The sequence below is a fragment of the Euphorbia lathyris genome, chromosome 9, assembly GCF_963576675.1.
Source record: "Euphorbia lathyris chromosome 9, ddEupLath1.1, whole genome shotgun sequence".
Lineage (NCBI taxonomy): Eukaryota > Viridiplantae > Streptophyta > Magnoliopsida > Malpighiales > Euphorbiaceae > Euphorbia > Euphorbia lathyris.
The window spans coordinates 30,654,694-30,669,841 of NC_088918.1; the positions used below are offsets into that span (position 1 = coordinate 30,654,694).

Consider the following 15,148-nt stretch of genomic DNA (forward strand, 5'->3'; position numbering starts at 1 on the left):
AACGCCTCAAAACCACCATTGACAGACTCAAAATAAAAAATTCAACTAGTTAATGATATTCTAAGGAACTTTAATTCTTGAAAATTTTTGTTTTGAGGTCATTTAGGTGTTATTTGGTTAAGAGAGATAAAGTGATTTTTTAGAGAGAGAAAACTCCTAAACATGTGATTTTGGAAAATAAAAAATAGGGTTTCATGATAAATGTCGTTCTAAACAACTTTAATTCTTGAATATTGTCATTTTGATGTCGTTAACGGTCATTTTGATGAGTTAGTTAAAGTTGAGTGGTTACCAGGGTTAAAAAGTGTAAAGTTCAGTGGTTATACCTTAAGAATTGATGTTCAGTAGTCACACTGTTAAAATGGGTAAAGTTCAGTACCATGGGTGTAATTTACCCCATAATAATTTGTTTTAACGAATAAGAAAATAAAATTACAAATTCGATTAAGTAATTTGCTCTTGTAAGTTCAAAATTAAGTAATTCTCCTCCTTCAATTAGTAAACTTCTAGTGTATGGATTGAAGAAACACCTACTATTTCCAGTTCAAATTTATTTCTTTCCCTTATTTTGTGCCGTTATTTTATGAAAGTGCATCTTAAAATAATCATGAATTGACATCAAATCCTCTGATTTTTCTTGTTCCCAGTTTTTTCATATTTGGGAATCGGATTTTGACGTCCAATGGATCATATTAGTATTGTTTGGATCTTTAAATTGAAGATTCATACTACCAGAACTATGGAAGGATGTTAATTTAAATATGTAACCATAGTCTTTACCTTGAAACACAACACAAAATAAGACATCCGTATTATAGAATTGCTGGTTTGCGTAGCAACCAAAATGAACTAATTGAATTGAATCATTCTGTGTCAAAAATCATAAATGACAACAAATGTAATTACAAATGGTAATAAATGGAGCTATTCTTTTCTATTATTCCACTGATCGATATATGCCAAAAATCATTTCATTTCATTTCCCCTTTGCTAGTGACTTCCGAAGTACTATAAACTCTCCAGATTCGATAAAAACTGCCGATGCGTTCCATGAATTACCCTTTTGCTATTTTGCCATTGACAAAGCTTCTATTGCACTGCCCAGTGGCCATGCTGCTTCAACGAGGGAATCACGGTACTTCACCTTCTTCACCAATGTAATTTCTTGCCATTTATCAAGAGCTATACAACCAAATAACCAAAGGATTAGAATAAATTCGTTACGTTGAGCTTTGACAACTTACTAATGCGAGCGTGTATCACTTACCGAATCCATCTACAAGCAATGTATACTGGTAGACAAGATCCATACATAGAAATGGCAGGTTATTTTCATCAACACCTGGATATGTGGATTGTGCATTCTCAAGTTTGGTTTCACAAGCCCGCTTTGCTGCCTCCTCAAAATCCGACGGACGGACTTTGGCAACAGGTAAGGCAGGATCAATAAAACCGGCCTATAAATATTAATACTTTCGTTAGTAAATCAAATCAGGTCAGTCAAATAGTTGGAGATTTCAACAATTCTGTAAGACAACTGAGAATTATTAGTACCTCAGCAGCCCTGTCAAAGAAAAATGATGCAACAAATAAATTCTTTTGTCCATCCCCACCTCCACCATTCCATACTCCGCCAAATGTGCATTTCATGTGTGTACATGTTGATTCATTAACTTTGAGGGCCCTCAAAGCAAGACTCCTGCACTCTTCCAAGCTTGAACCTGAAGCTGGACCTGAAGCTTTGTAGCTCGTTCCTCCATATTTGTATGTCCCTTTAATATAAGGAGGCAAAAGGTAATTCATGATCAGTTTTCATTAATCCAATTATACTAGAGGTGCACACAAAAATCCGGAAAACCGAAACCAACTGAAAATTGGGTTAACCGAAGTCGATGGACTAATGTACGCTTTTCTATTTTAAAAATAATGGTTAATGTTTACGGTTTAAGTTTAGGCATTTTATCTCTCAAAAAAAATGTTCTGATTTTTTATTTCCAAACTCCAATAGATACGGCTAACTGACCGAAATTTAATATATATAATATCGATAATATACAAGTATATTATTTTTTAAGCAAAATTTGATGAAACTTCATACAAGTGCAAACAATTATATTGAGGAAATTTTAGTTGAGCAAGAGATTAATGCCAAATATGTATAACTTATAATTTTGTTCACAATTTTTTTATCACTCTTGTTTCTAAATTTGTTGTAGGAAATAATTATTGACATTTATTATCTTAATGTTTTCAGAATCTTCTTTTGTAATGGATCATCTTATCATCCTTAGCTTTCCAGGTGCCTTCTATGCTTACTTTGTTTTTGACAAAGTAAGCTTTACTTTGTTTTTAAGACCATTGGATGAGCTTACTTTGTCAAAGTTCATCACCATCCAATGGTGGAAAAAACAAAGTAAGGCTTACTTTGTCAAAAACAAAGTAAGCATAGCCTAACCCTAGCTTTCCAATATAAAACGTATAAGGTTTATGCTAGTTATGTGTAGTTAAATTTATAATGTTCTTTTTGTTTGTTTTTTTTTTTATGTTTTTTTATAAGAGGATGGGTTAGAACCAACAACCTCCTACGTCTGAAACTAGAAGTGTACCAATTAAACTATGCTCATTTGGTTTTATAATGTTCTTTTTATTTTTGTGTTACATGAATTTTAATTTTGATTAATGTTTTAAGGGTTAAGATGTAAAAATACCCCTAACGTTTTGGGTCAGGAGCAATTTTACCCCTAACGTCTAAAATGGTGCAATTTTGCCCCTAACGTTGAAAGTCAAGAGCAATTTTACCCCTAACGTTAATAAATTGGGTCAATTTCAGACACTATTATAAAACACAGATATTTTTATTCCTTATTCAGCACCAATTGCATAACAATTCGTTCTGAAAAAAGGATTTCATGTTTTTTTATAATTTAATAATAGAATTTGAGATTAATATTTATAAATTGGTGAATTTTTTAAATTTATTTTGTCTAATTCGTACAAAAAGAGAGTATATTTTTTTTTATTTTTTTTTTCACATCCCAACGTATGTTTATGATTTGTTAATGATGAAATGACACACGTATGAAGTGTAGATAACAAGATTCATGACCGAGAAGACAGTTTGATGAATTATTTCTCAAATTGACCCAATTTATTAACGTTAGGGGTAAAATTGCTCTTGGTTTCCAACGTTAGGGATAAAATTGCACCATTTTAGACGTTAGGGGTAAAATTGCTCCTGGCCCAAAACATTAGGGGTATTTTTGCACCTTAACCCATGTTTTAATTATATATGCAAGTTTTAATATTGGAATATCAAGATTTGAAGACCAATTTTGAGAATGTTATTTTATTTTTTAAGACCATGTATATCATTAATAATTTTATTATTATTATTATTTTAGACTATATGTTTATAATGTTATTTTTAAATGACTTATTACGTTGGCTCAATACATTAATGTTATGGGTCCCGCCCATATTTAAGGTCCTTCAATTGGTATCAGAGAAAGGTTAATTTTTTGAAGTTAGCTATGGAATCTAATAGCAGTAATAGTTCCATGGTTAAATTGACATCAACCAATTATTCTATATGGAGACCTATGATGGAAGATTTGCTTTATTGCAAAGACTTGTATGACCCAATTGATATAGAAATTAAAGAGGATGGTAGTGTGTCTAAACCGGTTAAACCTGAAAAGATGGAAGATAGAGAATGGGAAAAGTTGAAAAGAAAGACTTTAGGGACTATCAGACAATGGGTTGATATTAGCATTTTCAACCATGTTTCTCAAGAGTCTGACCCATATGATTTGTGGAAGAAATTAGAGGGTCTTTATGAAAGAAAGACTACTCATAACAAGGCTTCTTTGATTAAGAGGCTTGTTACTTTGAAGTTGAAAAGTGGGAAGTCAGTTTCTGAGCATCTTAGTGATTTTCAAGATATAATCAACAAACTTACCACTATGAAGATTATTCTTGATGATGAGTTGCAGGCTTTATTTCTGTTGAGTTCATTGTCAGACAGTTGGGAAACTCTTGTTGTGACTATTAGTAACTTTGCTCCGGATGGTGTACTTTCTTTGGATGTGATCAAGGAGAGTATGTTTAATGAAGAGATAAGAAGAAAGGAGATGGGAGTTGATATTTCACAAGCTCTTGTTGTTGAGAACAGAGGTAGAGGCAAGAGTAGAGGTCCAAAGAGGCGTGGTAACTCGAGAGGCAGGTCTAAGTCCAGAGATGGGAAAGAGCCTATGGTATGTCATCACTACAACAAACCAGGTCACATAAAGAAATACTGCTACCGTTGGAAAAGAGAACAAAGCAAGAAGCAAGATTCTCAGAAGGAGGGAGATGACAAAAATACTGCAGCTGTCACTGCTAAAAGTGATGATGGTGTTGCTTTGATTTGTGCAGCTAGTGAATGTCATCATGTTGATGGTTCAGACACAGAGTGGCTTGTTGATACAGGAGCTTCTTATCATTGTGTTCCTAGAAAGGAATACTTCTTGAACTACAAAGCAGGAGATTTTGGTAGTGTCAAGATGGGAAATCAGAGTTCGGCAAGCATTGTTGGCATGGGTGATATTCGGGTGAAGACAAGTGTTGGATGCATGCTTATATTGAAGAATGTGCGCCATATTCCCGATCTACGCCTTAACTTGTTGTCTGCAAATGTTCTTGATCAAGAAGGCTTCAGGCATACCTTTGGAGATGGCAAATGGAGATTGTCCAAGGGTTCACTGACAGTTGCTCGTGGCGAGTTGTGTTGTTCTTTGTATAAAACATACTTGAATGTATGTTCTGGTGAGCTAAATGCAGTTGAAGAAAAGAACTCTCCAAATTTGTGGCATAGAAGATTGGGACACATGACAGATAAAGGGTTAAAGCTTTTGGCAGGTAAATCTCTTATTCCTGTTGATAAATCTGTTTCTTTTGACCCTTGTGATTATTGTTTAGCAGGAAAGCAACATAGAGCTTCCTTTTCTAAGAAGTCTACAAAGAAGGAAGGAAAGTTGGAGTTGATACACTCTGACGTTTGTGGTCCTTTAGAGGTGGAGTCTCTTGGTGGCAGTAAATATTTTGTCACTTTTATTGATGATGCTACTCGAAGAACTTGGGTTTACATGTTGAAGACAAAGAGTGAAGTGTTTGAAACTTTCAAGAAGTTTCATGTCATGGTAGAAAGGGAGACAGAAAGAAAATTGAAGTGTCTTCGATCTGACAATGGTGGTGAGTACACTTCTAAAGAATTTGAGAATTATTGTTCACACCATGGAATTAGACATGTAAAAACTGTGCCCGGCACCCCTCAACACAATGGTGTAGCAGAGAGAATGAACAGAACAATTGTGGAGAAAGTGAGATGTATGCTTAGAATGTCTAATCTTCCAAAGACATTTTGGGCTGAAGCTGTTAATACTTCAGTGTACTTGATCAATCGTTCACCATCGATTCCTCTTGGCCTTGAGATACCCGAGAGAGCATGGAAGGGTAGAGATCCTACTTATTCACATTTGAGAATCTTTGGATGCAAGGCATATATGCATGTGCCAAAAGAACAGAGATCAAAGCTTGATTCCAAGACTAATCCTTGTGTATTTATTGGCTATGGTGATGAGAAGTATGGTTTTAGACTCTATGATCCAGAGAAGAAGAAGGTAGTGAGAAGCAGAGATGTAGTATTCTTTGAGCATGAGATGGGCTCAGAACTTCTAAGTACAAGGTACAATTCTACTCCTACATTGTCATTTGATACTACTGATGTTTCTTCTACTTCTATTCCTATTCCTATTGAGCAGCCAACAAATGAGAATGTTGAAGCAACATTTGATGGTGTTGAGGAGGTACAACCAAATGAAGATGGTGATGCACCAGAATTTGATAATGATGGTGATGGTGTACCAGAATTTGATGATGTTCCACATGATGATCAGAATGATATAGAGGATGTTCATGAGCAGGGGGAGCAGCCAGCTCCTTTGGTGGAAGAAGCACCGGTTCGAAGGTCAACTAGAGAAAGAAAACCTTCTACAAAATATCCAAGTTCGGAGTTTATTCTTGTCACTGATGAGGGGGAGCCAGAGAACTTTGAAGAAGTGTTGTCTAGTAAAGACAAAAATCTTTGGCTTGATGCTATGAAGGAAGAGATGGATTTCTTGAAAAAGAATGAAACATATGTGCTTGTGAAGCCTCCTAAAGGCAAGAAGGTCTTGAAAAACAGATGGGTTTTCAAGAACAAGAAAGATGGTGACAAGATAGTGAAGCGCAAAGCCAGATTGGTGGTAAAGGGTTGCAATCAGAAGAAGGGCATTGATTTTGATGAGATCTTCTCTCCTGTTGTCAAGATGACATCTATAAGAACTGTTTTAGGTTTAGCTGCAAGTCTTGATTTGGAGTTGGAGCAGCTTGATGTGAAAACTGCTTTCTTACATGGTGATTTGCATGAGGAGATATATATGGAGCAACCTGAAGGGTTTGAAGAGAAGGGAAAAGAAAAGCTTGTTTGCAAGTTGAAGAAGAGTCTTTATGGGCTCAAACAGGCACCAAGGCAATGGTATCGGAAGTTTGATTCTTTCATGACAAAGAATGGTTACAATAGAACTTCAGCAGATCCTTGTGTGTATTTTAGAAATTTCCCTGGAGGTAACTTCATTATCCTTCTTTTATATGTGGATGATATGTTGATAGTTGGACAAGATGCAGGGATGATTTCCAACTTGAAGAAGGATTTGTCCAAGTCATTTGACATGAAAGACTTGGGTCCAGCTAAGCAGATCTTAGGCATGGAGATAGTTCGTGATAGAAAAGCTGGAAAGTTGTGGCTATCACAAGAAAAGTATATTGAACGTGTGCTTGAAAGGTTTAATATGAAGAATGCCAAGCCAGCTCACTTCAAGTTGAGTAATAGAGCTTGTCCTAAGTCAGATGAAGAAAAAACGAGTATGTCTTCTGTTCCTTATTCATCTGCTGTTGGTTCTTTGATGTATGCTATGGTTTGTACTAGACCAGATATTGCACAGGCTGTTGGTTTGGTGAGTAGATACTTATCTAATCCGGGTAAGGTTCATTGGGAAGCTGTTAAGTGGATTTTCAGATATTTGCGTGGTACTTCCAAATTGAGTTTGTGTTATGGAGGTGGCAAACCGATTCTTGAGGGATATACAGATGCAGACATGGCTGGTGATCTTGATAATAGAAAGTCTACCTCAGGTTATGTGTTTACATTTTCAGGGGGAGCCATTTCATGGCAATCCAAGCTACAAAAGTGTGTAGCATTGTCCACTACTGAGGCAGAGTATATAGCAGCTGTGGAAGCGTGTAAAGAGATGATTTGGTTGAAGAGGTTCCTTCAAGAGTTGGGTTTGAAGCAATGTGAGTATGTGACATTCTGTGACAGTCAGAGTGCTATGGACTTGAGCAAGAATACCATGTATCATGCTCGTACTAAGCACATTGATATTAGATATCATTGGTTGCGGAATGTGATTGAAGAGAAAGAATTGTTGTTAAAGAAAGTCCACACAGATAAAAATGCAGCAGACATGTTAACCAAGGTGGTTCCCGGAAGCAAGCTTGAGCTTTGTAATAAGCTTTCCGGGATGAGATTCAAACGTTGAAGAATTTGAGTTTTTTCTTCTCTCCGTGATGGGCTGGAGGGGGAGATTGTTATGGGTCCCGCCCATATTTAAGGTCCTTCAATTAAGAGCCCCCAACTTGGCCGAAAAAGCTTATTGGCACCCTGAACTTACAAAGTGTCTTGTTAGACCTGTCCTAAGTAAGTGGTAGAACATGATTGGAGTTCGAGGGGCCAATAGACCATTGTAAGCAAGTTCAAGGGGCCAATAAGTCACTTTAAATAAAGTAAGGTGGTCAGTGGGTCACTTTAAACAAGTTTCAGAGTTCAGGGGTCAATTAGCTTTTTGGGCCAAGTTCAGGGGGCTCCTGATGTATTAAGTCTATTATGTTTGTGACTTGTGATTTTAGGTTATTACGTCATTATATTATTTTGTGATTTTATCTAGTCAATCGTATATCCTTTAGCTATTAAAAAATTTATAGAATATAACTTATTTATTTTGTATATTTATTATTAATGGTTAAAAACCAAAATAAATGGTTAACCGACTAAAATAATTGGTTAACTGACTAGTGGTTACCGAAACTAATGGACTAATGTATGGTTAGTGTTTTCTAAAAACCAAAAAGATGGTTTATCGACCAAATTTGATTTAATGAACTAACAGAACATGTGCACCCCAAATATTATACACTATATTTTTCCATCCGTATGTACCGTTCCTAGCTGAAGTGTATTTTGAGCGTGAATATGTGGATGGGTAGGTGGTGGAGAGAGGGAGATAATCAAGCCAATGACATGTGAGCAACACTCCCAAACATCAAGGTTTCATGATCACTCTACAGTCTAAACAGATTAACAACATGTGGCTATGGAAAGTAAACAATGATGAGATATTCCAAAAGAGGTCACAAAAGGACTTCCATTAGCATATGAAAACTAGAACAAAATAACTATATCCACACATAGTAAACAACAATTTTTGACAAAATGAAACAAATTTACCTTAGCAAGGCTGACTAATATCCTATTCTTCCCACGTTAAAAATTTTGTAACTACCATCCCACTTTTCCACAAACCATATGAAAAATAAAACAGAATAACTATAACTGCAACATGTAATATACTAAAGAAGTATATTAAGCAACAAAAATATGAAATAAGAGGTTACTCTTTCATAACAGAAGATATAGCACACAAAAATTAAGCTTTTAAACATACCATCATAACCAGTCAAGATGCATGCATTTTCAGAGCCTTCAGAACCCTTCATAATTTCTGCTCGAGCTGCTAATAAGCCATAGTGAAGGTAACTGCATATGCAAATTTTAGAACATATTAACCACTGACAAACAACACTTATGCTTCACAGAATTGTGAATAGCCAAATGAGATTTCTTTTAAAATATCGCAATCTTGAGAAAAAAATTAAAGTATCGGCCAAACCCCAAGTCATGAAAATCCCCATGAATTGAAATAAGGAAAAAAAAAATTCCCAGTAATATATTATAACTATAAAATCAATATTTAAAATCCATGAGAGATAAACCTATGCACATAGAGGTAATAGACAGTCCCCATTAGAGTCATTTCTTTTACATATGTATCCTCTCCATCAGATATCCTGGGAGCCTTTGCAGCATCCGCCTTAGAAATAGCATACGCCATTTGGACAGATCCACCACCAAGATCAACAACACCAACTGTATCAGCATATGTCTTACCCAGTTTGCCTAATAGGTAATTTATTGTCACCTGCAAACCAACAGGCAAGTAAGGAAATAATATATAAGGTAATCGCCCTTAATATATCACACTGATTGTAAAGGCATGACTACTTAAATGCACCAAACAATAGATATTTTACTTCTAATTGATGTATGCTAGGGCTTAGTAATTTCAAAAAGAACAAGAAATGGTTCATTCATTAGGATCGCAAACAAATAATAGGGCACTAGGTAGCAACTCCAGTGCTCTAAAGCCCTAGAGAAGGCATAAACATAATTAGAAACAGAACCAGGGATAGATACAAAGAAAGTAATGACCATGGATAGATGATGCAAAGCTAGTCCAGCAAGCAGTAGTCTGCAAATTGCAATTCAATTTAATTTTGGTAAACCCATTTCTCTTGGCATCAATCTGCTAACTAATTCTATAACTACACTCAACAGGCCCAAAAAGAAGTTTCAAGCAACGGCCTATCCCAAAGAATTAGGATTTGGCATCTTCTTACTAACAATGTATAAGTAGTTCTATAACTACACTCAGCAGGCTCAAAAAGCAGTTTCAGTCTATCCCAAAGATTTAGGATTTGGCATCTTCTTACTAAAAATGTATAGCCCTGGTGTAATTAAATGTAGTTTGTCAATAAGCATAGAGAAATGCCAGACTGTAATCTGCTCTAGTAAGTAAGCATTTGATAAACAGTTCTATTCTGAATCAAAAATGGGTAGAGTCACGCAAATACAAATACAGATACTCTTTTCTTCAACAATGTGCGCTATGGACTCTGTTTGTCGACCAGAAGTTAAACGTGCAAAACTAAGAATGTAAACAACCAGTAAAACGTCTACGGCTAGAGAATTAAAAGGCTGCTATTGGTTTAGAATCTGTAACAAACAGTGGACTTCTCAAAAAGCGTTCAAATATATATGCTTTCACTGGTTACAACACAATCTTCCATGGCTCTATTAAGGATAGGAAACTGAAATAAGCTTCATTAGAGCGATACTAGAAAAGCCATAATAAAATTCCTGACCTGGCTACCACTTGCGTAGTGCCTACAATGGTGTGAAATGCAGAAAAGTTACTTAGGTCATAATATAAGCCCAAATTACTAAAATACAGATAATTTGGGCAAAGCGCAAAAATAGACTAGAAACTTGGCTCAACGTTGATACACTCTGCGACAGAAAGAGGCTGCTAAATAATAGAAAACAGTGACCATCATGTGGAGACAATGCTGCTGTTAAAGGCTCAATACAGGGACACCACACAAATGTACAGTGTCACACAAACTAATCACAGTCTAAAACTAGAAAGATCACCTAAAATTTCCCAACTCCTTATTTATTAGCATATACTATTGTCCCATAATTCAATCATAGAATAAATAAATAAATAAGTGTTGGACATTGATGTAGAAATTTGAGCAATGAAGACAACTGTTTTAATAACAATGCAGCATCAAGCATACCCATTCATAAGAGCCTTCTTGGGAGCCATCCAGAACAGAAACTCCATCTACCTCAGATTTCAGGGCACTTCTCTCTCTCAGAAGATCTCTAACCTTCAAAACAGGAAATTCAAATGGTTATAAGGGAAAATGAACACTATAATTATACGAGCATGATAACATAAGAAACATGCAGAAAATCATGTAAAGGCTTACTGCATCCAAAATTCTATCGGATGCATCATTTCCCAATGCCCTCAATCCTGCAGTAGCCTACATAGTCAATGGAAAAACAATAAAGCAATGAATAAAATGTCAATGGCTTTCACATTATTAGTTTACCAACATTTCTAATAAATGATACCACAATAACAAATCTGAATATAACTTACCCCAACTCTGACAGGTGTCTTTGATCGCAAATCTTTGGGGACAACACCTTCTGCTTTATCAAGCAATGACAGTAAAGAATTCGCAGCAGCTCTTGGGTCACTTGCATATGCGCTCAACCCCGGCTTAAGCTATAAGAAGATGTTAATTTTAAATTAAGTGCCAAAGAAATAACTTAAAGAAAGGCCTAATCAAACTGGATGCAATTTTTAAAACTAAACTACCAATCCCGTTCTGTGCAACAAACAAACAATCATTTCCAAAAAGTTAAGCTAAATAAGCTAACAGTTATGAAGATCTTTTACTATAAGAAAATTCAATTGCTAACAGCAATGCATATACTATACTCACTCTTACACCTAATTACCAACTAAATTGCAGAAGAACGAAGTTCAGATCTAAGCTAAACCTACCTATTGCAAGAGGGATAAAGAAATACTAAGGAAAGAGCAGAATTAATCACCTGGACAAAAAGCTCGAGATCTTTTCCCATGGGAACAAGATCCGTATTTCGATCGAAACAGTAAACATGCACTCTACTGCCTGAACTTCCGGCATCAAAAATAACAGCGTATCTCTTAGCATCCCTTAAATTGGGCGACACCTTACGGCTATTAAACTCAAACTCTTCCAAGACGACCGAGGGAGAGCGACTAGGCATGAGAAACAAGACGAAAGCAACCAAGAGAAGCGGGATCGAGATCACCAAGAGAATGCCACGGTACCTATGGATCTTATCAGACAAGGATTCATGTCGTGGCACAGGGCGCTTCATCTTGTCTGAGGGCAATTGATGGAGGATGTGGTCAGGTTGGGCAGGAGAAGTAACAGAGGCAGCAGCAGAAACGCCGGTGCCGGTAGAACCGCCGGTATCAAGAAGTTCAGCAGATGAAGGAGTGCGGTAACGGATCTGACCGTTGGCGGCGGCGGTTGCCTTCAAGGACTGCGCTGGTTCCTGTGATGGATCCAGCTCTCCTTTCCTCGGTGAAGAATCTGAATTGTATTGAAGAGAAAAGTTATAAAAATTGAAGTATGGATATGGCGTGTAGAAATCAAATGAAGAAAGATCTAGACATACGTATAAGGAGTGAGGGGGAAGGGGAAGAGGAACAAAGAAACGACAATGTCGTTTGTAGTGGCAGTTGGTGTTTCAATATAGCGGTTTGTAGTGTCAGTTATACAAAAGAAGAGCTCTAGATGCAGAGAGAGAGAGAGAGGGAGGGAGGGAGAAGAAGAGGGGCGACGGGGCCTGGGCTGAACTGTTTAACTGTCTGTTTATTTTATATTTTAAAGCGGAGGTTTTTAGGATTTAGTAGTGTAATGTTTAAACAAAGTGGCATTTTATTTTGTTAGAATACATATTTCCTTTCTCTCTCTTTTTTTTTTTTTTTTTGAAGCAATATTTCCTTTCTCTTTTATACTACTAGGAATGAAAACGTAAATAAATTGTTGAAAAAAAACGGGTGAATTACACCCATGGCCACTGAACTTTACCCATTTTCACATTATGGTCATTGAACTTCATTTCTTTCCGGTATGGCCATTGAATTTTACACTTTTTAACACCAGTGGCCACTTAACGCTTCAAAACGACCGTTGACGGCTAAAAATAAAAAATCCAAAGCGTTAATGATATTCTAAGGAACTTTAATTCTTGAAAGTTTTTGTTTTGAGGTCATTTGGGTGTTGTTTTGTTAGGAGAGAGAAAATGAATTTTTAGAAAGAGAAAGCTCCAAAAAATGCGATTTTCATAAATAAAAAATCTGATTTCATGGTAAATGTCGTTTTGAACAACTTTAATTCTTGAATATTTTCATTTTGATGTCATTAACGATCGTTAACGGTCATTTTAAGAAATTAGTTAAAATTGAGTGGCCACCGATGTTAAGAAGTGTAAAGTTCAGTAGTTATACTGGAAAAAAATGAAGTTCAGTAGCCATAATATAAAAATGGATAAAACTCAGTGGCCATGGGTGTAATGTACCCAAAAAAAAACGTACATGAATGAAAAGAGGAAAATCTATATAAAGCTGCTATGCCATTAGAGGTGATGTGGCAGCTCTATATTTTTTCACTCCTTAAAAAATAAATAATTGCTAATTTAATTATTTTATTATTTAATATTTACATAAATATTAGTATTACTTACCTTCTTATTTTTATTACTATTTTCTATGCTCAATATCATTTTTCTTTTACCGGGATAAAGGATATGTGCCTGAAAGCCCACGTTGAATGTGGAGCAATCTTAAATTTTGGGAAAAGTTCAAATAAAATCCATGTAGTTTACTTTTTGTCAAAACGAGGACTGAGGTTTCACACTTTTAATAATGCTATTAAAGTTGTTCAATGTCATATTTTCTATAGAACTACATTTTCGATTTTAGAAAATCATCTTTTTTGGAACTTTCTCTCTCTAAACATTAACTTTCTCTCTCTTTACCAAACATCATCTAAATAATCTCGAAATAAAAAAGTTGAAGAATTAAAGTTGCTTAGAATATTAGTAGTTCTTAAAATATGTATCAATTGAAAAAGTCCTTATTTTGCTAAAGTTGAAAACCTCAATCCTCGTTTTGACAAAAAGTAAATCACAGTCCTTTATCTGAAAATTAGTGAAATCACAGGGGTTTTATTTGAACTTTACCCTTAAATTTTTGGATCAGTTTTCCAATCCATTTAAAGTATTTACCAACCAACGAACACTGATTAGTCTGGATGTGAACATGGTTTAAAGGTGTTGTGGTAGTGGTGCAGACCCTCTAGGATTATCTCGTGATTCGATGAAAAAAAAAAGATATGTGCCTGAGGTAGAATTTTAGCCCAACACAAAAATCCTAGCACATGTGTTGAACCGGTACCCCTCATAGTCAGCATGATACGGGAACTATGATGAGATCATCAGATCAAGGACATTTATGATATTCCTTCGCTCACCAAGAGTTGTCTATAAATAGGAAGACCTTTTTCCTCATAAAAGACTAACATTATTCGTCTTTCGCTCTTCTCTCTACTTTCTCTCTATGTCTCTTACTGTATTTAACTGTTCCTCTACTGACTTGATCGTCGGGATGTTTCCAAAGGATCGGTCTCAACGCAGGTACAGAAATCCAAGCCCATCGATCCCAACTTCTCATTATTTGGTGCAGTGATTGTCATTTTGTAAAGAAAACGCATCGAGAAAGAGTTGTTCATCCACTTGCAGTTTCACAACACACTAATTCTGTACTTCGAAAGGGTAATAAAATATTAGGGGTTGTTTGGTTAGACAAATTTTTAGTAGGGAATGAGAATGGAAATGATTCATTACCTTTCTTAATGTTTGGTTTCATCGATTTAATTTAGTAATGGGAATCACATTTCCCTATTTGTAGAACTATTAATTCCCCCCTCTTTTCTCATTAATCAAATTGCATTCTCATTCCTTTTAAAATTTAACTTAAATAAATTGATCCCTCCAATTCCGAAGTTTGAACCAAACGCCCCCTTAATATAAGTGGATTGCTATACGTCGCCCCTATTTTACTTATCGTCGCCTCCTATTTGACATTTTTGCCCTTTCATTCAAAAAAGTGAAATTCTCTCAACCCCGAAGAACAAAACGAAGAAAAATCATGCCTCCAAAATAAGGAAAAATACTTGAACATCTAAGTTTCGTATTTACCAATAATCTGAAATTTAACGAATTGAACTTGAAACGAAATTTTTGTTTCGTTGCATTTGCTCTAAACAGGTAGCCCATACGGTCCGGTCCATGGACCGGTAGTATGAACTATTTTATTTTACCTAGGCAAAACGGGTAGGCTACCCTATTTTACCTAAAATAGGGTAGCCTACCCGTTTTGTCTAGGTAAAAACGGGTAGGCTACCCGTTTTCCTTTAGAGAAAACGGGTTTATTTATTTATTTATTTTAATTATAATAAATATTAATTATAGATAAATTATGTATTGATTGGAAATAAAAAATACGTATTGAAGTGTCCAATTAATTTTTATTTGGTAAAT

At 35.6% G+C, this 15,148-nt stretch overlaps 1 protein-coding gene across 2 annotated transcripts; it reads right to left on the reverse strand.

The window, feature by feature from the left end:
- Positions 1–794: 794 nt before the first annotated feature.
- Positions 795–12,443, reverse strand: LOC136205618 (apyrase 2-like). Of its 2 annotated transcripts, XM_065996295.1 has the most exons (10): positions 12,221–12,443; positions 11,606–12,135; positions 11,145–11,273; positions 10,969–11,025; positions 10,774–10,866; positions 9,127–9,332; positions 8,799–8,890; positions 1,555–1,772; positions 1,268–1,457; positions 795–1,182 (listed from the first exon to the last, which is right to left on the reverse strand). In XM_065996295.1, the coding sequence occupies exons 2-10, from the start codon at positions 11,915–11,917 to the stop codon at positions 1,067–1,069; spliced, it is 1,413 nt and encodes a 470-aa protein (XP_065852367.1). In that variant the 5' UTR covers positions 11,918–12,135; positions 12,221–12,443; the 3' UTR covers positions 795–1,066. The 2 variants fall into 2 exon arrangements, with proteins under 2 accessions (XP_065852367.1, XP_065852368.1); XM_065996296.1 differs by having other exon boundaries at positions 11,606–12,292.
- Between the last annotated feature and the right edge of the window lie 2,705 nt (positions 12,444–15,148).

Bases quoted from the DNA above. Each gene is read 5' to 3' on its own strand.
- LOC136205618 (XM_065996295.1), bottom strand. From the start codon at position 11,917: ATGAAGCGCCCTGTGCCACGACATGAATCCTTGTCTGATAAGATCCAT. The intron at 8,891-9,126 runs GTTTATCTCTCA...TTGCATATGCAG, and splicing joins TATTACCTCTATGTGCATAG to TTACCTTCACTATGGCTTAT. The intron at 1,183-1,267 runs GTAAGTGATACA...TTGGTTGTATAG, and splicing joins ATTGCTTGTAGATGGATTCG to CTCTTGATAAATGGCAAGAA.